This window comes from Pelodiscus sinensis, chromosome 7 (assembly GCF_052426305.1).
Source record: "Pelodiscus sinensis isolate ZL-2025 chromosome 7, ASM5242630v1, whole genome shotgun sequence".
NCBI lineage: Eukaryota > Metazoa > Chordata > Testudines > Trionychidae > Pelodiscus > Pelodiscus sinensis.
This window is the reverse complement of record NC_143058.1, coordinates 19,405,705-19,429,568: the sequence shown is the minus strand read 5'-3', so window position 1 is coordinate 19,429,568 and position 23,864 is coordinate 19,405,705. Positions and strand designations below refer to the sequence as shown.

The 23,864-nt window shown below is 43.7% G+C and overlaps 1 protein-coding gene across 3 annotated transcripts in view; it reads right to left on the bottom strand.

Annotated features, from left to right (window-relative positions):
* UBXN4 (UBX domain protein 4) overlaps positions 1-23,864 on the bottom strand; it is a 29,942-nt gene that overhangs the window by 1,862 nt on the left and 4,216 nt on the right. Inside the window, exons 2-12 of one of the 3 annotated variants that reach the window (XM_006117050.5) lie at positions 21,022-21,124; positions 20,025-20,053; positions 18,279-18,397; positions 14,198-14,348; positions 13,598-13,706; positions 9,051-9,105; positions 8,667-8,831; positions 7,568-7,695; positions 3,669-3,771; positions 1,655-1,786; positions 541-749 (exon numbers count right to left, since the gene is read on the bottom strand). In XM_006117050.5, the coding sequence (XP_006117112.2) occupies positions 541-749; positions 1,655-1,786; positions 3,669-3,771; positions 7,568-7,695; positions 8,667-8,831; positions 9,051-9,105; positions 13,598-13,706; positions 14,198-14,348; positions 18,279-18,397; positions 20,025-20,053; positions 21,022-21,124 (1,303 nt within the window). Of the gene's footprint in view, positions 1-540; positions 750-1,654; positions 1,787-3,668; positions 3,772-7,567; positions 7,696-8,666; positions 8,832-9,050; positions 9,106-13,597; positions 13,707-14,197; positions 14,349-18,278; positions 18,398-20,024; positions 20,054-21,021; positions 21,125-23,864 lie in introns of those variants that run through there. The other 2 variants (XM_006117051.5, XM_075933303.2) reach the window with 2 other exon arrangements.

The following is a 23,864-nucleotide window of genomic DNA, read 5'->3' as shown; positions in this document are numbered from 1 at the left end:
AAAGATTTCCCATGTTCTATAGCTGTGGAGAAGGAGTTTCTCCTTGAAAATCATCACTAGGCCTCAGGCATAATGCAGCAAAGAAGACTCCTCTTTTGAGGCGAGATGGGAGAAATTTCAGTCCAATAGTAAATTCATCAAAAAATGCAGGTTAAAGGGAACCAAAACCATTCACAAATTCAGGTCAAATTGGGTGAACAGTTTCAGCAGAATAAAAATGAAGGGAAAAACTTTCAAGTCAAAACAGTTCATTTTGAAATGTTGGAATTCACCTATATACGTTCAAAACATTCAAATATTTCCCTTCTTGAATTAATTTGTTCATGTTATAAAAAAAATTAAGAGGTATTCTGAGGTAGCAGAGCAAATCTTAAGAGCCAAGAACAGAACTCCTGTCTCCAAGTTCCTGTCCAATATCCTATGCACCAGATTAGACTATCCTTACATGGGCCAGCAGCAAGATGTTAAAAATATAAAACAGATGAAGCTTTATAGTCGTAAGTACAAATTAGAAGTGACATGAGAGTCAGAGCTGCTTACCTGCTTGGCTCAACTGTGCTAGATGGTGAAGGATTTGAATGTTCTTGTTGATGTCCTGCTCTTACTGTAGGTTGTGAGGGGGGAGGGCTGGTAAATAAGAAGTTGCTAATAAATCTCCAGACAGCTATGAGTGGATAAAGTATTGTGCCCAAGAATTTCCAAAGGTCTCCACCTGAGGCCTGTACCACTGAAGTGGAAGGTCTTCCCGCCTATTCAAGAACAAAGGAAGTTAAAACATTTTAAAGAGCAATAGATACAGTCAGGATATTTGAAATACTACTTGTTGAAAAGTAGCCCAATGCATATATCTAGACACATATTTCAGTTTCTTCCAACATCTCGATACTGGGTGTGAATGCTGGACACTGACCATAAAAACACTTTAATAACTTTATTTTGTAAATGGCTGAATAATATTCACAAATAGTTTATTCAACTTTCTGCACCAGATAAGTCACATTAGGATTTTCTATGGTGACCCTTCAAATATCTACCAGAGACAAGAGCTACAATAAAAAGTTGGCTGAGTGACTAGGAAGCAGCTCAAGGAATGTAGATTGCAGCCTGGTCACTGGAGCCAGCACTAGCAGCAACATGTTCATGCTTTGGCATTTCATTACCATTGATCTATGGTGGAAATTTTGTGAGAAGCATTCATTGCTTATTCTTGGTGCTAAAGAATAATGCTAATTTATTTTTAAATGCTAGCCTTTGTCTAGCTCTCAATGAACATACACTTAGCATTACAAGAGGGCTATTTGTTAGCTAGGGGGAGACAAAGAAAAGGAAAGGGTGCAAGTCAAAATTCCAAACAAAAATTTGTTGTAGCAGTTTTATCTACTAAACATACTTCCAAGTTTCCTAAATCCTGAGGTATTTAAATTCCTATTGCCAGGGAAACGCCATACAATGTTAACTACTGCTACCACTAATCAACAGTACATCATGAGGAGAGTCATCTTTCCAAACAGACAAAAATGTATCAAAGAATTACACAAATTGAGATTTTGCCTTGGACTGATAATGTAAAATGGACACTTAAGTCTGAACTGTATCTGTCATGAAAGATACAATATTGTACTTATCTGTGAACTGAAAAGAAATATATACTTGCCGGCAACAATACTATTGAAGCACTTGGTGCCAGTTCTAGCTCCAATAATTTCTTTCCATAATCTTCTTTGGTAAACTCCCTTCTGGGAAACATTGTAGCCAATGAAAAATTCCCATAAGTGTTGCCAACAGTCTGTAAGAAAGAAACTAGCTATTTACATTATTTTAATACAGGGCATATCTACTATAAGTCATTCCATATACATCTGATCCACACTAAAGTTGTTGACACTTGTAGGAACTGATGCATTAAGTCTTCCTATTCCCTGCTCTTAAATCACACAAAAAAAACCTAAATTTGCACAAATGGAAGTCAGCCACAGTAAAAAAAATTCCCAAGTGTTTGTGATGTATGTTTTTTGGAATGTATCTTGGACTTATAGTGAGGACAGCCTTTGTAGGTTATAATTTTACATTCAGAGTACAGGCAGAGTCCCCGGGTTACGTACAAGATAGGGACTGTAGGTTTGTTCTTAAGTTGAATCTGTATGTAAGTCGGAACTGGTATCCAGATTCAGCCGCTGCTGAAACTGACTAACGGCTGACTACAGGAAGCCCGAGGCAGAGTTGCTCTGCCTCGGGCTTCCTGGAATCAGCCGCTGATCAGTTTCAACAGCAGCTGAATCTGGACACCAGTTCCTACTTACATACAGATTCAACTTAAGAACCCCAGGCGTCCCCAAGTCAGCTGCTGCTGATTCCAGGAAGCCCGGGGCAGAGCAACTCTGCCTCGGGCTTCCTGTAGTCAGCCGCTAGTCAGTTTCAGCAGCGGCTGACTTGGGGACGCCTGGGGCAGAGCAGCTGGGATGCTGCTGGGTTGCTCCAGTAGTGCCGCTCCTCAGCGCTATTGGACCAACCCGGCAGCACCCCAGCTGCTCTGCTCCAGGCGGCCTGATTCAGCCGCTGCTGAAACAGACCAGCAGCGGCTGAATCAGGCCGCCTGGGGCAGAGCAGCTGGGCTGCTACCGGGTTGGTCCAGTAGCGCCGAGAGGCGGTGCTGCGGGACCAACCGGCAGCGCCCCAGCTGCTCTACCACAGGTGTCCCGAGAAAAACCTGGTCTGCTGGGGGGAGGGGGGCGCACTAGTGCACCCCCTCCCCCCAGCAGACCAGGGAGACGCGGGCGGCGGGACCAAGACGTGCCGCGGTCCCACTGCCCCGGTCCTCCGCATCTCCCTGGTCTGCTGGGGAGGCCAGGGGGACCCCCCCCCCAGCAGACCAGGGAGATGTGGAACAAAGCCATGGAGGACCGGGACGAGGGGACCGCCCAGACGCACCGCGGTCCCACCGCCCAGGTCCTCCGCGGCTTTGCTCCGCGTCTCCCTGGTCTTCTGGGGGGGGGGAGGGGGGAGGGTCCCCCTCGCCTCCCCAGCAGACCAGGGAGACACGGAGCAGCTTTTCTCGTCACGGAGGACGCGGGTGGCGGGACCGCGGCGCGTCTGGGCGGTCCTACCGCCCACGTACTCCAGGGCGAGAAAAGCCCCGTTCGTAAATGCGGATCCGACATAAGTCGGATCCGCATAACCCGGGGACTGCCCGTATAAGGAAATTTTAATATGCTTTCCTGAACAGACCCATGGGTTCTATTTCAAAATAGGAAAACCTTTACCTAGCAAAATGCATGCGTTTTCCATATTTGATTTCCTTTCTCTTGTTACTCACATTCTTCATTAGGTAGAATGGGTATTCTCCCCCCAAAAAAGAATTAATACTGTTCTGTTAAATAGAGAATAAGTGATGCTGAAAAGGTTGCAATCAGAGCCCTCGATGTATATAACAGAATGGGAAAAGGAAGCCCCTAGACTGGTGTTCAGAAAAGCAGAAAACTATGAACCAATTTGTGAAACTGTTTAAAGTCCACCTCAGTCAAGTCTGACTATAGCACACAACTTCAATCCCAATAAAAAAAACCTGCAATTTCTAAAAACAGTGATGAGTGTGTCAGCTATTATGGATACATTAAAGTGTTCTGGGATTACCTCTGCTGAAATTAAAAATAAAGGAGACATTAACTTACCTGTGCAGCAAACTGCCTAGCTGCTTCCAAGGGGGCTTCAGAAGGAAACTGATTAGTAAAGGAAGATCCATCTGGGAGGCGGAATTGAATTCTTGCGATAGCACTGTGGGAGAAATAATTTTACTTTTAGGTAGTGCACACAAGAATTTCAAGCATGTTCTTTAATATTGAAATACAGAAAGGAATCCTTACACTTCCCTAAATTATTAAAATCATATAGATTGTCAGCATGGACCAACAAATTTGGTAGAGCACAGGACTGAAGGCTGGAATGCTCTGGAAAATAGCAGCCAATGGATCACACACACAGTTCTCTCAGAAATGAGATTTAGATGCAAGATTGTACAAATACTAAGAGTGGCCACCCCCATTAAGTCATTTGATTCCAAAATAGGGAAGGAGGATAGGGAGAATAGATCTGTGAGAAGGGTACTTACAGTATAGTGTTCAACCTATGGCTTGCGAGGAAGCCAGATATGGCTCTTTTGGAGCTTGAGCCCAGCCACTCCTGCTGCAGCAGGCAGCACATGGTGGCGCTACAGCAGGCCTGGACAAAACACCCACCCCTGGCTGGATCAGGCCCATGGAGGCAGCAGGGAGCCCCCATGCAGACTCCCCTGCTTGCCTCGCCCCCGCACACTGCACAGAAAAGCAGCTGCAGGGCCATTTGTTTTTTCACACACTTCTTGTGCCGGCAGGGGATGGGGGAAACAGTGCCTTATGGCTGCTCCAGCCCCCAGCACAATCCCAGTGGGCAGTTTTGGCCAATGGAAGCTGCCTGTTGCAAGAACAGGCAGCATGGGAAGCAGCCACCCCGCCCCCTCAGGCTTAGTCACCAAGCACAAGGCCACGCAGGTCATGGGGGTGAGAGGAGGAATGGGCTGAGCTGCAAGTCTCACTGGTAAGTGTCCTGACCAGAGCCTGCCTCTGGCACCACAGCCCTCTGCCATAACCCAAACACTTGTCCCCATCCTGAGCCCATATCCCTCTTGATACTGCACCCCAATCTACTGCCCTAGTTCACAATCTAAACTCCTTGCCAGACACCCACCACCCACCACCCTGCTCCTGCCCCTTTTCCCTCCAGCCAGACACCTAATACCAGTAAACTCCTGCACCTTACCTTCCACCCATATTCTGCATGCCCATCCCTATCCCATTCACTGACAGCTCTGTCCCACACTGGACTTTTCATTTTTGGCCCCACTCCAGAGCCTAGGGGGGAGGGTCACAACATCCACTAACCCTGGAAGCCCAGAATAGTTAAATTGTCCTGAGACCTTGAACCTCAGTCCTCCCTACCCTTCTCTCCCCCCACCCCCACCTCATGAGGTTGGAGCACCAGGGGAGTGAAGTGTCTCAGTTGGGGGCTACATCAGTGAGGGGGAGGTTTCTGGAAGGGTTATTTTTGCTTTTCATTGTGTGGTCCCCAACTGATTTTTCTGTGGGACAGGGGCCCCTACCCAAAAAAAGTTTCCCACCCTTGCCATAAATAAAGACAATGTTGAAACCTTGAGTATTGGACATAATATTTTAATTTAATATTGAAGCCTGGACAACAAGCCCCCAACTGAAGCCCAGCCCCCATCTGGCTGCAGCGTCATAACACTCCCATATCCCCCCACACCCATCGAGCCCATCATACACCTGAACCCCCTGCCCTGAGCCCCTCATACTCCCACAGCCCCAGACTCCTGCAGCCCCACATCTCCAGTGCCCTGCCATAACACTCCTGTACCCCAAATGTGCCCGAGCCCATTATCCATCCAACCCTCCTGCCCTGAGTCCCTCATACACCCCAATCCGAACTCCTGCACCCCCACATCCACAACCCTTGTCATAAGATTTACAGAAGACAGCCTGAGGCTGGATTTGACCAGTTACGATGTAAACTTCAAAGAAATGTGCGAAAAGATATAGCAGCAGAAGTCCCATTAAATAAAGTCCGTGAGTACAATGTTTCATTTATGCTATTATTAATCATTATGTCAATCATCAATAATATTAAATTGTATATTTTTAGTCACATAAATGGACATTCTTATACGGCTCTTTGTTGACCACTTATTCTGAATTTTGATGTAGTTTGGCTCTCTGGGTCTGAAGCACAAAGACATCTAGGGCAGAGGTCAGCAATCTTTTCAAACCAAAGACATGAAGAGCAGAATAGGCCCAACCATCCCTTAATTTCTTCATAAATACAGAATCCTGGAGTAGTGGGATTCAATCATAGTGGGAAAATAGGATGGGTCATGGAATCCATGTGGACCCAATACAGGCAGTCCTTATGTCGGATCCGCAGTTACGAACGGGGATTTCTCGCCCCGGAGGACTGGAGCAGCGGGACGCCTGGTCCCGCCGCCCGCCTCCTCCGGGGCGAGAAAAGCTGCTCCCCGTCTCCCTGGTCTGCTGAGAGAGCCAGCAGACCAGGGAGACGGGGAGCAAAGCGGTGAAGGACCCGGGGCTGGACCTGCGGCCGTGGGTCCGGCTGGGTCCTCAGCAGCTTTGCTCAGCGTCTCCCTGGTCTACAGACTAGGGAGACGCTGAGCAAAGCGGCGGAGGACCCGGGCTGGACCCGCGGTGCTTTGCTCAGCGTCTCCCTGGTCTGCTGGGGGGAGGGGGGGGAGAACGCAGCTAGTGCCCCCCCCCCCAGCAGACCAGGGAGACGTGGAGCAAAGCCGGGGGCCTGTGGTAGAGCAGGTGGGGAGCTGCCGGTTGGTCCCGCAGCACCGCTCCTTGGCACTACTGGACCAACCCGGCAGCACCCCAGCTGCTCTGCCCCAGGCGTCCTGATTCAGCCGCTGCTGATCAGTTTCAGAAGTGGCTGAATCAGGACACCTGGGGCAGAGCAGCTGGGGTGCTGCTGGGTTGGTCCAGTAGCGCCGAGGAGCGGCCGCGCTACTTGACCAACCCAGCAGCACCCGAGCTGCTCTGCCCCAGGCGTCCCCAAGTCAGCCGCTGCTGAAACTGACCAACGGCTGACTACAGGAAGCCCGAGGCAGAGTTGCTCTGCCCTGGGCTTCCTGGAATCAGTTGCTGATCAGTTTCAGCAGCAGCTGACTTGGGGACGCCTGGGGTTCTTAAGTTGAATCTGTATGTAAGTGGAACTGGTGTCCAGATTCAGCCGCTGTTGAAACTGATCAGTTTCAGCAGCGGCTGAATCTGGATGCCAGTTCCGACTTACATACAGATTCAACTTAAGAACAAACCTACAGTCCCTATCTTGTACGTAACCCGGGGACTGCCTGTATATTGAAGAACCAGTTACTACAGGATAAGCTATCAAAATACACCGCTGGGTTTCTAATTCTCGTAAGTAAACGTAACAGATATTTCACAAAATTCTGGTAAATCTTCTGCTCTTTTACATAGTAACGAGTAAGACTGATTTGTAAGCAGTCATGCTGCAAGACAGATTCAGGTTAAAAGGAGTGGATTTATGATCTAATGCCTATCTCAGATCTTGGGACTCTAACCAGGGCAAGCTAGATATTCATAGAAATAAATAATGAAGAAGTGACAAGAGGTGATGTAAGAAACAAAACTTATTCATAATAAAAGAAAGCCCACATGTCTGTATGAACTTCAAGCTGAAAAAATGAAAAACAGACAAGAAAAGCTCTCGAGTTAATACACAGGGAAAAACTTATTATTTCTGAATAAGATTCCTGTTTATTCCTGATCATATCTGAGCACCTCCATGAATAAAGTGCTTTAAAGCAGATAGCTAAAATATACATTTCTTGAAAGAATCAACAAGCTTATCTTATAAGCTGTTTAACCATACTAATATAGTGCCATCTAGTAGATTAGCCTCCTGTAAAAAAAGTTCTATTTCAAAGCTAAGACTAGCAGTTTCTGCACCTCCCTCCCCAAAAATATATAGTATAATAGCTAACCTTCTTTGCTTCTCAGAGGCTTCTCGTCTAGCTTCTGCTTCAGCCTGCTTAGCTTGCTGAGCTGCAGCTTTTGCAGCATCTGTTTCTTCCTTTGTCTTTGCAAAGCGAGCTGCTCTTTCAGCACGATCCTTTAATGCAACAAACACAAATCTGTTAACCTTTACTGTAAATTGTGTTAGTAACTGTTCAGAAAGTAACTGACACAACCTGCAATTACAAATTTGTTCTTGACAAGAGCCAAGGAGGAAAAAATAGACCACGGCCAATCAGGTTGCAGACTCTATAGGAAAAGATCACTTCTCCATCCACTCTTAACTGCTAAGCTTCTATCTTGCTATTTGATAAGACCTTCATTCTACTGAATTCTGGAATTCAAGCTTGCTTTTGTCCAAATTTTTCTAACCAAATTTTAGTACACCACCACAAACCCTAATTTCTAATCACAGAACTCTTCAGAAGTTATAATGTTGAAGTTCTGAGAATCATCTAGGAGGAGGCATTTCTATTAGTTGAGATCAGACTATTCAACAATAAATATTTTTAATTTAAAGGCAAGTGCAAAGATGGTGGTGTTCAAGGTGATCACACACTATCTTTGTCTGCATTTCTGAACTTAACAGGAGGTAGTCACTCTTTTGCCCAATGATGCCTCTCATGATACTCTCCATATTGCTCACATGATATTCAGAGCAGTGCTGACATTACATTCACTTACAGGATAAGAAGAGACATCACTAGATTTTTAAATGTATAAAATTATTGTTAGGGAACGAAATGCACAAAGTATTAGCAACCAATTAAAAACTCAAATCTCTCTTGGGCTCCATATAAATGTTCTGTGCTATATGCTGAGCTAATTGCTGCTTGGTATGTGAGAAAAATGTAACTTTTGCTTTTGTTTGTGCACACAATCCTCTCTCAAGGGATTTCTGCATAAAGTTCTCGGTTGCAAAAACTGGACTCTTACTAAACTCCAAGTAATCTGATCAAATGTATCTATATTTCAAACAAGCCTATAAAGGTGCTACAGAACTCGTCGCTTTTGCAGATCCAAACTAACAAGGCTACCCCTCTGATATTTAAAACAAAAAAATTTTACCATTGCAATCTGCTGTCGTATACGCTCCCTAGCTGCTTTTTCTTCTGCCTTTTCTTTGTTCCTTTCTTCTAACATTCGCTTTGTCGATTCTTCTTCGTGTCGTTTTCTGTAGTCCAACATTTCTTTCCCAGTTTTTCTTCGATCAATTTCTTTTTTAATGTCCTTCTGAAATGAGATTACATGTTACAGAATTCAACCATCAAAATATTGTGTTTGGACAAGAGCAAAACCTGATTTTAACTAAACCGGGGACTGTACTGAAGATAAGTAGATGTAAAATATAATCTAATTATCTGAGTGTTAAAGAAAAATCTCATAGACTAATAGCAAAAGCAAAACCGATTAAGAACACAAGCTATAGCAATAAATTTAGTTGCATTTTACCTGTTCCTCCTCTTTCCTTTTTTCTTCTCGTTTTTCTTCAAGTTTTTTTGTTATTCTAAATAAAAACCAAGATTAAAAGAGAACTTACAACTGTGTTTTGAAATGTTAACTTTTTCATTTTGGCTTTTAAAAGGAGTAGACAACATTCAATTCTGTCAAAAATTCTTAAGAGGGAAATTGTAACTATGACTATGAACTTATGATACAGTAATTGTATTTCAAGGAACCATTCTGTATTAATAAATAGTGTTTGCCTTATGTAGAACTTGGAGAGATGATTCACCAATCAGTTTCCAGTCTTCAATGTTTTGATGGTATCTATTTTAATATATCTTTTCTATCATTTACCATTAACAGACTGAAAAGTCTTACAAACTGAATAAACCACAAAAATGTGATTTTCCTCCTTTTCTCTCTCTCTCTCTCTCTCTCACACACACACACACACACACACACACACACACACACACACACACACACACACACACACTTTAAATGGAAAAAAAAAATCTCTCTGATTCAGCATCAATGGGAGCAAGAGCACTGCACATCCATGCCCACAAACATATCCATAAAGAAAGTTTTAAGAGCTCCGGAAGGTCCTTGCCTCCTTCCAAGCCTTCTTTTGCCAATTTGCAGGTTCCTCAGGGCCACATTGTTTCTTCATCCATTTGAACTAGATGTTAAAGACTAGTCAATTATCCGATAAACATTTGCGTATCAGATAGTTTGTTGACTAGTTGATTTCCCCCCTCCCTTTGTGCCTCTATGACTGAGGCAGCAAAGGGGGAGGGGAATGTGATACTTCAAAGCAGCAGTGCCATACAGCTGAGCCATGGATCAGCTTTGCGGTGGCACTGCCCCTTTAAAATGCCAAAGGACCGTGGAGCCTCAGGGTCAGCTGCAAACTCCCTAACTGACCCTGGTTCTGCGCGACATTTCCCCAGAACCCAGAGTCAGCTGGGGACTCCCCAGCTGATCCCGGGCTCCCCATGGCATTTCCCCAGGACCCAGGGTACCAGCTGCCCCAGGTTCTGGGGAAATGCCCCTGGGAGCCCAGGATCAGCTTGGGAGTCCCCAGTCTCCACAGCTGCCCCTTTGAAATGCCATCTCCGCGCATTTCAAAGGGGCAGCCACTGAGTCCCCCGCTGACTCCGAGCTCCATGGCTTTGAAATGCACGAGAGCCTCCACTGGCGACGCTTATACATTTCAAAGCAGGCACCCACATGCAGCCCAGAGTCAGCGGAACTTACCACTGCCCCTGGGTTGTAGGCGGAGTTCCACATTCCTCCTTTGAAATGTACAAGAGCCCTCTTGTATATTTCAAAGGAGGAATGCAGAAGTGCCTGTCCAGTAGTGAATGGAAATTCCATTGACTACTCTACTTGTCAATTAACTGCATTTTAACATTCCTAATTTGAACCCTCCCTCTCATTAATACTAATAACATCTGTCCTTTTCGAACAGAACTAGGAAATGGCTGGAAATGTATTGGATAGATATGTAAGTGATAAATTATTCAGGTTGGTGTAATTATTGAGGAGAAACATGATATATTGGCAGTGAAGAGACTAAAGTAGATGTATAACAATATGCAGAGTGAGATGCTAAGTATCTAGAGAATTACCTCTAAATCAAAGGATCTGGGCAGCTCCAAGAACAAGTCATGATCAGGGTTCCAAGATTTTCCACCCATGAGTGGAGTGAATTTTGTCTTGTACACTAGTATTGAGTTCACGTGAGCTTGTTCGGATGTGTGCCACTGCAGCACCCAAGTTATTAATACATATCTTATAAACCTTTCCCTTTTCTCTCTGCTGCCATGTCTCCCACCCTCTCCTCGCCCATCTGCTCCCCTGGTGCTTGCTGCTTGCCCCCCCACCCTTCTCTGCTGTACTGGCTCCTGCTGCTCTCACTCCCTTCAGTCCTCCTCCTTCACCTCTGCACCCACTCTTCTCTTCCCTCGGTGCCCACTCCTCGTTAATCCCACTCCCCATTCCCTCTCCTAACACCTCCCTCTACCCACCTGCCTGCCTCTCTCCTCTGGTGCCCGTCCCTCCCCTCCATGTGTCTGTTCTTTTGCTTCACCCCCACAATACTCCTGGCACCGGCACCTTCCTGGTGCCCCCCTTCCCTCACTGCCCCTGCCCTTCTTTTCCTTTTTCTCCATGGTGCCACCTCCTCACCGCCCTCTGCCCCAGTTCTCCTCATGCTCCTCTGTGCCCTCACACAACTTGCTCTATCCCCTGCCTTCCTCATGCCCATCCCTCTTCTCCCAATACCCATTCCTCCCCTCCCGTCCTCCTCCCTCTTGCCCCATTGTCCCCTCCCTTCTCGCACCCCCCACTGACACCTCCCCTCTTCCCTCTTTGCCCTTTTCCTTATCGCCTCCTCAATGTTTCCTCTGGCATTTGTGTCTCCTTCACCCTGCCCTTTGGTGCCTGCCCCTTTCTTCTCCTGCCCCAGCCCCGTCCTCTCCCCTCAGCACAAGCTCCTTCCTCTCATCACCCCCACATTCGAGAATGATTAAAGGTCTAGAGTACATGATGTATGATGGAAGGCTGAAGGAATTAGGTTTGTTTAGTTTAGAAAAGAGAAGATTGAGGGGAGACATGATAGCAGTTTTCAGGTATCTAAAAGGATGTCATAAGGAGGAGGGAGAAAACTTGTTCATCTTGGCCTCTGAGGATAGAACAAGAAGCCATGGGCTTAAACTGCAGCAAGGGAGGTTGAGGTTGGACATCAGGAAAAAGTTCCTAACTGTCAGGGTGGTCAAACACTGGAATAAATTGCCCAGGGAGGTTGTGGAATCTCCATCTCTGGAGATATTTAAGAGCAGGTTAGATAAATGTCTATCAGGGATGGTCTAGACAGTATTTGGTCCTGCCATGAGGGCAGGGGACTGGACTCGATGACCTCTCGAGGTCCTTTCCAGTCCTAGTATTCTATGGTTCCTCTTAGTTCTCTCTCTGCCCCTTCCCTAACGTTTTACCTTTGACATGGAAAGTAATTTACAGGGGCCATTGTGCTATTTTTAGCACCTTCCGGTGTGACCGCAGTAATAAAAATAGCACTGCAGGCGGCCCTGGCTCCAGCTGCAGCAGCCTTACCAGAACAGGCCTCATGCGCTGCTGCTTTACTCCAGCTGGAGCTGGGGCGTGTGAGCTGAGGCTGTTTGAGCTGGGGCAGCCTCGTCATAACAGCCTCACCTCATGAGCCCTGGCTTTAGGTGAGGCAAAAGGGCAGCTGCCCACTGCCAGGAACCCACCAGGCCACCAGCTGCTGCCGCTATCACCACTCACCTTCTGTTCCAGCAGGAAGGTGAGCAGTGAGTGCTGCTGCGCGGCTCTATGACATGCTGCTGTGCAGGTCCTAAAATTTTTAGTGTGAGGCTGTACAAGCATGTAGCTTAGAGGAAACACTGGTCATGATCATTGAATCTGAGCACCAAACCAGACAGAATTCAAATCCAACCTAAGGCACACAGCTGTAATTACACATTGTGAACATGTCAAAGCACAAACCATCATGCCCGTTTCAGTGGAAAGGCACATACGTGAACTGGGATTATTACCTCTGCTAACAGCCCACTGGGTAACTTGGGGCAAGTCACTTCGCCTCTTTGTGCTTCAGTTTCTCTTGTGTCAAATGGGGATAGTAATATAACGTTCTTTGAGATTTAAGAACTATATAAAAGCATGGTCTCTTGATATGCTACTCGGTCTAGGTAATAATCAACTGCAACCCTACATGAGAAGTACAAAAAATGAAGACTAACTCCTATCAAACACTATTTCTGTTTTAGACACTAACTCAGTTTTTCTTGCCATTTAATTGTTTAGTGCTTTAAACAGAAATAGTGTTTGATAGGAGTGAATTTTGTGAACTCAACATTTTCAAGGGACACAAGTTCTGCTTTGCATTTCCAAATAGTATCAAACAAACCCGAAGAAAAATATGACTATTTCCTGTTCAACTCCCCATTCTCATCCTCTCCGTTAATCTCTATTATTAAGATCTAACTTGCTTTGCTTTCAGGATATCTTGAAGGGAAAAAAAAATCTGCTTCCATTTGATAAAACATTCCCTATTTTGAGAGTTCAATTCAATTCAATAGCAAAAAGGTTGAAAAACTGAGTCCAGATTTACCAAAAATCCTGCTTAACATGACAGACTTATCACAGTCAAAATGAGAGAAAGGAATTCTTTCCACGTTCATTTAATCACCAGATCAAGAAACAAAAGTCAGTTAATGAGTGGACAAAGGGCCATTTCAAATCAAGAAAATTAGAATGTTACAGCTTTGGCTCTTGACTACTAGATCAGCACCTGGTACTCAAATTGGCAAAATCCATTAGATCTAGAATCAGAGAAATGTGATGCTTAAGGTTAAAATAGTCATTAGTTTTAGCCATTTTCTAAAACACATTAAAACTTAATTTAAAACAATTATTTTAATCATTTTAGTTCTTACCACTGTTTTCACCTAAGAAAATGTAATCATTTATCACAATACATTAGAACAGATAGAAAAAATGAGACAAACCTTTCCACTCTGGTTGTAAGATCATTCACAGGCTGTGGCTCAGTCATTCTCTCATCTGAAGAATTATTTGATTCCCGAAACAGATTTGTCTGGCCTGAATTTTCTCTATCTTCAAGTGTTTTAGGAAGTCATACACAGGAGGAAAAAAAGGCCCATTTGTCATTTTTGAAAACCTGAAAGCCCATTACTGCACTTATTGTTATTTCTGTTAATGATTGCCCTCCAAAAGAAACATACTGGGATTTGTTGTAGGACTACTGTTTACCAAGCATTAATTTCTCTAAATATAGTGCTTTGCTAAGAAGATCAATAACCTAAGGAGGAACAGATACTTAGAATTGAAAAACCAAGCTCAATTTTAAGATCACTGTAGCTAAATATTACAGCCGTACAAGAGCTTATTTTTCTACTCACTAAACCATATGTGAGATGACAGGACTTGTAGCTTTGTCAATGGCTTTCTGCAATATGTACTTTGAGAAAATACTGACATTCCAACAAGGACACTATTTTACCACCATTTATATTAATTTTAAGATGACAATCATACAGTCAATATTTCAAAAGCAAACTAGTATAAACAGAGTTATTGATAATTACCAGCAGAAATGCTTAATGTCTCAAGTTGTGTTTCACAAGGCTCAACCATTCTGGACTGAACATTTTCGGAAGTGGTGTTAGCCTGGAAGGAGGGACACGGTGCAGATAACTCACTCCCATTCTCTAATGCTTCATTTTTTACTGCATGCATCTTCGAAAGGAAAAAGCAGTGACACACAAGAATACAAAATGTTGTTTGTACTCTAAGGTTTGACACTTAAGCCTTATTAATAATTTTTGCTTTGGTGGGTGAAGACAAGCCTTGTCCAAAATAAAAAAATAAATATTCAAAAAGTTATCAAATATATTGTGTCCCAACTGTATTGAAACTTTTTTCTTGGCCTGTATGCACAGAAAACATGCGAACCCTATATTAAGAAATGTATGCTTCCCATCTATGATTTAACATTTCTGTCTAGACCGTTGGTGGGCAATAATTTTTTCAGAGGGAACACTTCGTCAATTTTAGTACATGGTCATGGGTCAGCTTGCCTGTTCCGCCCACCACTCCTCCTTTTCCCCTTCATTGCTGTCTCGTTGGGGAAGCGACTAGTTGGTTACATCCCTAGTACACAATAATATATTCCAATTGCTAAACCCATTATTCAAGCATGGGATTTCTATCTATAGAAATTCCATGGTACTGTTGGATTAATTTCATTTACAATTTTTTTTTTTACAATATTTAATTATTTGCTTTCTCTCTCATACAGTGCCACTCTCCCACCAGTGCAACCTATTCTGTCATTCCTCTACATTTTGTATCCTGGTACTACCATGTTCCACTGGATTGTCATTGTTCCACTGAGATTCTGTCTATTATATCAATATACTCATTTAATACCAGGCACTCAAATTCACTATTTAAACTTCTTGCATTTGTATACAAGCACTTATAAAATTTGTAAATATTTAGTTGTCTGCCTTCATGTGATATTATTAAATGGGACCCTCTTTAGTTTCACTGTTTCTTTTCAGTTCCTAACTGTACTTTTTCAACTTCTGTCCTCTTCTTTTTACTCACATATAGAGTATTCCTTTTAATAAATCCTTCTCCAAGGAGTGTGTCTGTCAGAACCATGTGCTCCTCTGCACCTGTCAACTTTCCTCCAGCCCTTAGCTTGAAAGCTCCTCAGTGATGTTTTTTTATTTTACATACCAGCAATTTGGTTCTGTTTTGGTTAAGTGGTGCCCATCTTTGCTGTATATATTTAATCATCGCCTTTTCCAAAAGGTTCCCCAGTTGCTACAAAACCTAAATCCCTTTTCCCAATACAGGCAGTCCCCGGGTTACGTACAAGATAGGGACTGTAGGTTTGTTCTTAAGTTGAATTTGTATGTAAGTCGGAACTGGTACATATTGTAGGGGAAACTCTAGCCAAACATTTTTTTTAGTTTTGGATAGCATAGGGAAAGGTTAACTCCCCTCTAATGTTTGTTTTGCTGTCTGCTCCCCTGTTCAGAAGATTTCACATCTATTTCTGTCCCTGTGACAAACTCAGGACTAAAGGAGTAACTCATCAAATACCAAACAGCTCTGCACCATGCTTTGAGCTAATAGCTTTATTTCCATACACCACCCAGGGTTCTAGGAGGAGGGTCCTTTTTTTGCTAACACAATGAGGCCAGCACTTTGTTTGTTTTGGCGGAGTCTTTGTTTGCCCAGGGAGCCCAGCATGTATAGGGGGAGGAGGGGCGGAGAGGCTGCTTTTGTCTGCTGTTCGGCAGCCTGTTGCTCAGGGGAGGGGGCAGCCTGTTGCTGGCAGGGGGGGAGGGGGGAGGCGTGCAGGATGCGAGGCCGCGGGGTGGGGGGGCAGCAGGCGTGGGGAGGCACTTTTCCTCTGCCCGGCAGCTCTGCGGGATCCCTGTCCCTGTGGCCAGCTGCTGCAGGCAGAGGCCAGTTGGAGCCGGCCGAAGAGGAGGAGGAGGTGGATTCTAGGACCCAGGTGAGCGAGCCCCGGGGACGCTGCTGCGCTCAGGGAGCCAGGCATGTATAGAGGGGAGGAGGGGCAGAGAGGCTGCTTTTGTCTGTTCAGCAGCCTGTTGCTCAGGGGAGGGGGCAGTCTGTTGCTGGCAAGGGGGTGGGGGGGGGGCAGCGGGCGTGGGGAGGCACTTTTCCTCTGCCCGGCAGCTCTGCGGGACCCCAGTCGGAGCCGGCCCGAGGAGGAGGAGGATCCTAGGACCCAGGTGAGCGAGCCCCGGGAATGCTGCTGCGCATGTGCGGGAGTTGCCTCACCCCGTTCGTATCTAGGGATCCGACGTAAGTCGGATCCACGTAAGTCGGGGACTGCCTGTACCACTGTTTCATCCATCCATTGAGACCCTGCAGTTGTGTCTAATTGGCCCTGCAGGTGGAAATGGAGCGTGTCAGAGAATGCTACCATGGAGATCCTGGACTTTAATCTTTTGCCTATAAGTCTACCATTAGTCTTTAAGATCTCTCTCCTAACTTGCTCTATGTCACTGGTACACAAGTGTACAACCAACACTGGCTCTTTCCCAGTACTGTACATAAGTCTAGATGTCTTGAGGTCCACAACCTTCACACCTGAGATGTAATTCACCATGAGGTTTTCCCAGGCATCACAAATCTAACTGTCTACAACTATCAACTATGTCATTACTATTACCTGTCTCTTACTAGTAACTGTGGATCCCTCCCCTGTAAAGTTATCCTTGATGCAACATTGCGCCATGACATCATCTGGAAGGAGGATCCCAACTATGGAATAATTTTCCTCTTTTACTGCTTGAGGTTCTCCTTCCTCAAGGCCACAACAGCACAGAAGCTGCCAGACTGGGGCGGCTGTATTCTGTCCCACAAAGTTGTGGCTATGTACCACTGTTTCCCTTGGTTCCTCAAGTTCAGACATCCTGGTCTTAAGAGTTTATACTTAAGTCTCTTGAGTCATGAGCTGCCTGTACCTAAATGCAGTCATATGCCACCTGCCCATAAGGCAGGTTATCATACGTGTGCAACAAATTGGATAGCCTTCTCTTTGCTGCTGGAGTTTCATCTGATTTTTTAAAAATTCATGCAGGGTTTCTTTGGGTTTACTGTTCTGCATGGAGGGAGGGAAAGGGAAGAAAGGGTTGGGGGTTTTATTTTTGGGAGAGGGAAGAGGCTGTTATTGGCCAGAGTTTAGAAAATGTTCATTAGGTGTATCTGGCTGTCATACTCCCTCTCTAAAATCCATTGCAACATTCACATAAGCTAATGAACAGGATCTGCAACTCTGGTCACTTACTAGCCTGCATTTTTAAACATCCATTTTCTCTCCCCTCCCCACCTTGTTAAGGGATCTAAGGTATTAGGGATCAAAAGATGGCAGGCTAGCACCTTGTTACGAAGCTCTCAGCCTTCCCAGCCACCTTCTATGATCAGCACACAGCCTCCCAAACAGCGCACACTAGAAACTTCAATCAAGCAGGCATACACCAAGCAAGCTAGTCATGTAGTTGCTCCTCCTTCACTCGGAGTACTCCCTTGCAAAACTTCCCATTTGCTAGCTCTTGATTTAACTGTACTTAGTTTGATGCTCTAAATATCAGTCCCAGACTCAAAGAAAAGCTATGTGGTAAACTTCAAAGCTTGTCTCTTTCACCAACAAAGTTAATCCAATAAAAGTCTACCTCACCCACCTTGCGTTTTTAATACTCCCTGACCAACACAGATATAATACTGCAGAGTTTTGTTTTGAGTCAACACAACAGACCTTGCTACCCTCACATTGTTAAATCATGTCGAAGCAGCCCCATTAGAAGATTAGCACTGAAGAGAGCAATGATTAACATATTTTAGCACACCTATCGTTTTTGCAGCAGTGTAGCATAGGTGCACTTAACCTCTTGAGGTAATTGGCTTACTAAATATGGCAAACAGTTTTCAAAATTAGCTCAGTAATTGAGCAGGGGAGAAACTTTACTGTTTGCGAGTGAGAGAATACAGATCCAGTAGCTGCAATAGCTCCCTCAAATCATACACTTGTACTCAATGACTGTCTTGAAGAGGTGAAGGCCGTTAAGTCCTCCTGACAGTATTTTATCATACTGAAAAAGCTGATGTGTAAGCATGTGTTACCTGTTTGACTTTGTGGATTCTGGCAATAAGTTCCTCTGCAGAGACACTTCCAGCAATTACTTCCAAGGGGATTCCATTGTCTCCTATAAAGAAGCTGGATGGAATACACACTACAGGATCTGAACAGTAATAATAAAGGCCAATAAATGGATATAGTTAAAGCATTAAGATTAAAGGAAAAACTAATGAGAACTAGAAAAGGAAAATGCACCTCATAAATCTGAAATCTATCACTTTGGAAACAGAGCAGAAAGACTAGTTTAAGTTAAAGCACTTCTCTCCAATATAAGGATTAAAGGGAAATTATCATGCATGTATCTGAAATCAATACTGTTTGTGAAAGAACTCATAAAATATTCCAGAACAGTTTATCATGTATAATGCATTAAAATAACCCAATTATATTTTAGAACAAGAGATATATGTTAGTGTTAAATAGAGTATCAAATTGTAATAAAATAAATCTATTAAAACAGCTAAGTGTCATATTAATATAACACGTCACATTCTGGTTGCACTACAATCAACAGTAGCTTCTGAAATAAGCAAATAAAATGGACATATTGAAAGTTATCTTCAACATCAAAGGATTACTTTATAAGTATGGAATTTGCTGTCTCTTCCTCTCTGTCCCCATTATCACAGAGAACTGCCTGACTTAAGTAGGGAGTTATTTTTTATACATTATGGAGTTACTCTTGATTTACAACTGCATAAATGAAAATGGAATCCAGCCCTTGGCTTCAGACTTATTTTATTCCTCAAATTCTCCATTTTTTTTTGGTAATTATAACTATTACCCGTACATATCACCAGTTATGGTCTTTCAAGTATCTAATAACTGGGTTATTCCTATAATATAAAAAATCTGATTGTCTTTAATTTAAAGGACATTACATCATCAGTTATTAAACTCACTCTAATTTTATACCGTTACCAGAATAACTGAAGGACAACAGCTGGGCATAATGGCTTTTAACTACATATCTTAACTTAATATGTATGTTAAAAATGTGCATCTGTCTGTCATCTGTGAGTCTGTTTGTTCAAGAACTCATCTTAAATGGTAAGAGCCTGGACCACCAAATTTGGTGTGCAGCCTCCTGTTATCATAGCTTAAAGTAAGGTAAGAGTTTGTTGTGCTACGATAATGAGATGTGCATGGAATTGTATTGCTTGTCATTAAATGGAAAGGAAGGGTCTGCCAGGAAGAAGTTATACTGCAGAATGACCACAGGGAGTCAGCAAGGGGTCAGAGATGGGGACCAGGATAGCTATTACCCCATTGGGCCAGCACGGGGCAGAGGTAGATAAAAGAATAGCCATCTACTATATATTTCAGAGAGTTTGTGTGTATATCTGTCTGTTCACCAGCTAAGGGACATGTACTCCTCCCGCAGCTGTGCCCACTGGAGCTTCAATAGCCATAAACAGGTGCTTCTCACCTGGCCCCTGGCGGTGAGAGACGGCTGGGGCTGCATACAGGACCCCTCAACCTCAGCCCCACCTCAGAACAATGATTTAAATGAAGAAAAACTTATTTAAGGACCTGAGCAATGCTGAGTAAATCTTCTAGTTAAATATATGTAGTTTCATGTACTCCTACACTATAATCTTCTACATATATTACTATGACTTATGAAGCAATTTCAATAATGTGTTTTACTGGGAATCTTAATCCTGGGGGTAGGGCTCTATAGTTGCAAAAAACAAATATGGACATCTGAATTGATTTTAAAAGGATACAGATTTGTGAGAACTGCAGACATGCTTCGCTGTATAAAACAAAATATATGTTTATCAGATGATCCTAATCACTTTGCATCAATCACAGATTAGGAGGAGTTAGTCTCATCACATCATAACCTAGCCATGACACACATTTATATACATGGGACTGTTCATCAAGAGGTTATGAAAAAGGAGCTTCTGCTACATTTTCTCATTAATACATTGAAAATAATCAACATTCATGGCTATTGCAGCAGGCTGTAAAAATCCACACAACAAGACAAATTTAGAGAAACAATAGGGCAACCCCCCCACGCACCATTTTGGATCACTGGTATTATACACACCTGACTTGCTGACAAGTAGCACACTGAAATTTACAAAAATTCTCCTTTGAGTGCTTCAAAGTAATGGGATCCTTGTAAATTTCAATATACTGTCTACCGATGAAATGGAGCAGATAGCATTATAGCACTATCCTTGACTGTACCTGAGTAACTTCGTGAGGAATGTTGGTGTTTTTGTACTCTGCTCAACAATGATCCCCACAATCAACCAACCCCTTCCTGGGTTTGTTTCTGTTGGGACATCCAGCTTGCACGATTTTTTCAATTTGTGAAACTCATGGAAAGTTCTGAACTAGTTAAAATCTTTAACTTGACAAATTTAGAAGTCCTTTTAGAACACTCACATTTGACTGATTTTATAACGCTTCAGTAATTGTGGTTCTTCACTTTCAGAAAGGATAAGGATCAACCACATTATGATTTGACTATTGATTACAATACAGCACGAGGAATGTAACTAGAACAGTTTAAAAGCTGGAGTCAATCACATGCGTCATTTGCTAATTTTTAGCCTCCATCTACACCAAGACTATTGCAGTTACTTCAGATGCAAGATAAATAAAAGCAAATAGGAGATACCAGGGTGATGTCTTAAATAATTAGGTATTATTAATCAAAACAGGAAAAGGTTATACAACATGTAAAGTGTTAGAATGTGACCAAACCTTTTGATATCAATTTTAATAGCAACAAAACCATCTGAAGCTGCTTCAGTCACCTTCTGATCCTCCCAACTTGCAGCCATCTGTGTGGATTGTTCATCATCACCTGCAAGAGATATGCCTTCTTATCAACATGAGGGTAAACATATCACAAACAGCAAGTTTTGGTCTGATACTGGCCTTACTAAACATCCATGAATTTGGTTTCACAAGGGACTGAAATCTTCCTAAAATACAGGATTTTTAAAATATATGCATTGTTTTAGGTTACTTTGTTTTCAACCACAAATAGTAGTTTTGAGATTTACTCAAGAAAAGGAGGGTTAAAGCAAAATATAAATCCTTCAAAAACTACCAAAAAAGCCTAGAATGTAAGATATATTAGTTAATAAAAACATATAATAATCCTGAGGAGCCAAAAACAAGCCAATTTTCCCAAGGGCTGTTATTTTCTTTGAATATTATACATGTGTCTATAAACATGCACATCAAGTTCCAGTTCATTTTGAACTGGTAATAGTCTGTATTAATTTGAAGAAGGCTAATAATGATATTTGCAAGTGAATTCTTGCAGCTTGCTAAAATGTTCATTATAGCCTGTTTAGACTTTTTTTTATTCTAAAAATATGGTTTTTGGAACTAGCTATTTAACAGTTTCTCTCACTACAAAGTAGCCTTGCAAAAAGCTTATGATTATAACAGTGTATATGCTTATGTGCCTCAAACCTTGTGTGTGCAATTACTACAACACCAAACAAATTATAGCTAATGTACTAAAATGTCAAGTTTTTCACCAAACATATGGCAAAAAGGATAATACAGTATTCATAAAAGAAAAACTATAACTGAAATTACAAGAAACTTTAATTCTAAACCTCTGTTTACTAAAACATTCCATCCCCAAAAGTTACGTTTTGGAAGTTAAACTTAAAACAACAAATAGTCTGGTAGCACTTTAAAGACTAACAAAACATGTAGAGGGCATCATGAACTTTTGTACACCCTGCTGTACATGAAAGATTAAATTGTGAATGTACATGCTATTTTCCTTGTAATATGCAGTTTCAGAAAAAGGTTTGATAGCTAATGGAAGTGTCAGCCCCTAAGTTTGAACTGAACTCACCCTCTTACTCATTGGAACCTTATCCATATATTAGGCTAAGTCTGCCAGTCTCTTGCTATATTGTGCTGACTTCCCCTCTAGCCAGATGGTGCTCAACTGCACCATTGTGCTCCAGGCCCTGCCCCAATCCACCCTTCCCCCCCAAGATCCCACCCAAGTGTGCCCCCTCCCCACACTTTCCTCCCAAGCACTCACCTCACCTCTTCCCACCCCTGCTTCATTCCCACTCCTCCCTCACCCTTCCAGAGCTTCTGGAACACCACAAATCAGCTGTTTGTGGCACTCTAAAAGGACTGAGAGGGTAGCGGAGGAACTGGTCAGCACAGCCACCAGCAGTTGAGAGATGCGGGGAGGGAGGCAGAGAGGAGGAGCCTGGCTGCCAATGGGTGCTCAGCACCGACTAATGTTTCCCCATGGGAGTTCCAGCCCTGGAGCACCCATGGAGTTGGCACCTATGCTAGGAAACCTGGTGTTTTCTTATCATACAGTAAAACCCTAGTGAACACTTTGATATAGTTTTGTCACATCAGAAATTAAAGAAAATCCTAGGCTTACTAGTATTTATCTTTACATATTTATCTTTACATATTAATGTGTGAAAACTACAAACTGACTTGTTTTCACTAGGATTTTACCTATAAGCTAACCTAGCACACAACTTTTTCCCTAGAAAAGACAAGACCTGTAAGACAGAGGTAGTTTTATTTTGAAATAATGAAGAAGGGTATTACAAATATTTCTGGAGTAGGGATGTGAAAGGTTAACTAATTAAGCAGTAAGTATCCCTCTTAACTGGTGATGCTTACCAGTTTCAGTTAATTGGTAGGGGCTGGAGCAGCTCCCCATCTGCTGTGGGCAAGGGGCTATTCCAAACTTGCAGGGCCCGCTGTTCATTTGTAATAAGCAAATAATTACATAGATTATCTAATACACAGTCTTTTGTCTTATTTATAGCTGCAGTGATTCTTAATATAGGTTGAACCTCTCTTGTCCAGGACTCAGGGTTCTCTGATTTGGCAACAGACCAATAACAGAGTGCCAGTGGCTGGAAGTCTGGCGGTCATAAGGGGAACTGGGGGCCAGCAGTTCGAAGAAGAGCCAGAAGCGCAGCATTAGGGGCAAGAAGCCCAGTGGCTGTGACCAGGAACTGCAGCAGAGTCTGGCCAGGGCACAGAGTCCAGTGGCTAGCGCCGTAGCTGTCCGGCAGGGGTGCAAAGACCAGGTCAGACCTGCAGCAAAGCTTGGCTGGGGCATGGAGTCTTCGGCCAAGGCCGGGGCTGAACTGCCAGCAGCGCCTGGCCAGGGATGTGGAGCCCAGCGGCAAGGACCAGACTAGTAGCAGCACCTGACACGGGGTGCTGAGCCTGGTGTTTGAGCCTGGACTGGTAGCGGCCCCGTAGCAGTGCTTGGATGGGGGGGACTGGGCTTGGTGACTGTGGTCAGGGATGGAATGGCAGTAGCACATGGTTGGCGGTGTGGAGCCCAGAGGCCATGACCAGGGCAGACCGGCAACAGAGTCCAATCAGGGGAGAGAAGCCCAGCAATGGTGTCAGACTGACAGCGAAGGCTGGTTAGGGCAAGGAGACGGAAGCCTGGGCTGGCAGCAGATTCCTGCCTGTGGCCAGGAGGTGGGAGGCCTGGCTGGCAGCAGAGTCAGGTGGAGTTTGGAGCCTGGAGGGGAGCTGACTGGGTCTGCTGCTGAACCCCAGAAGAGCCCAGAGTC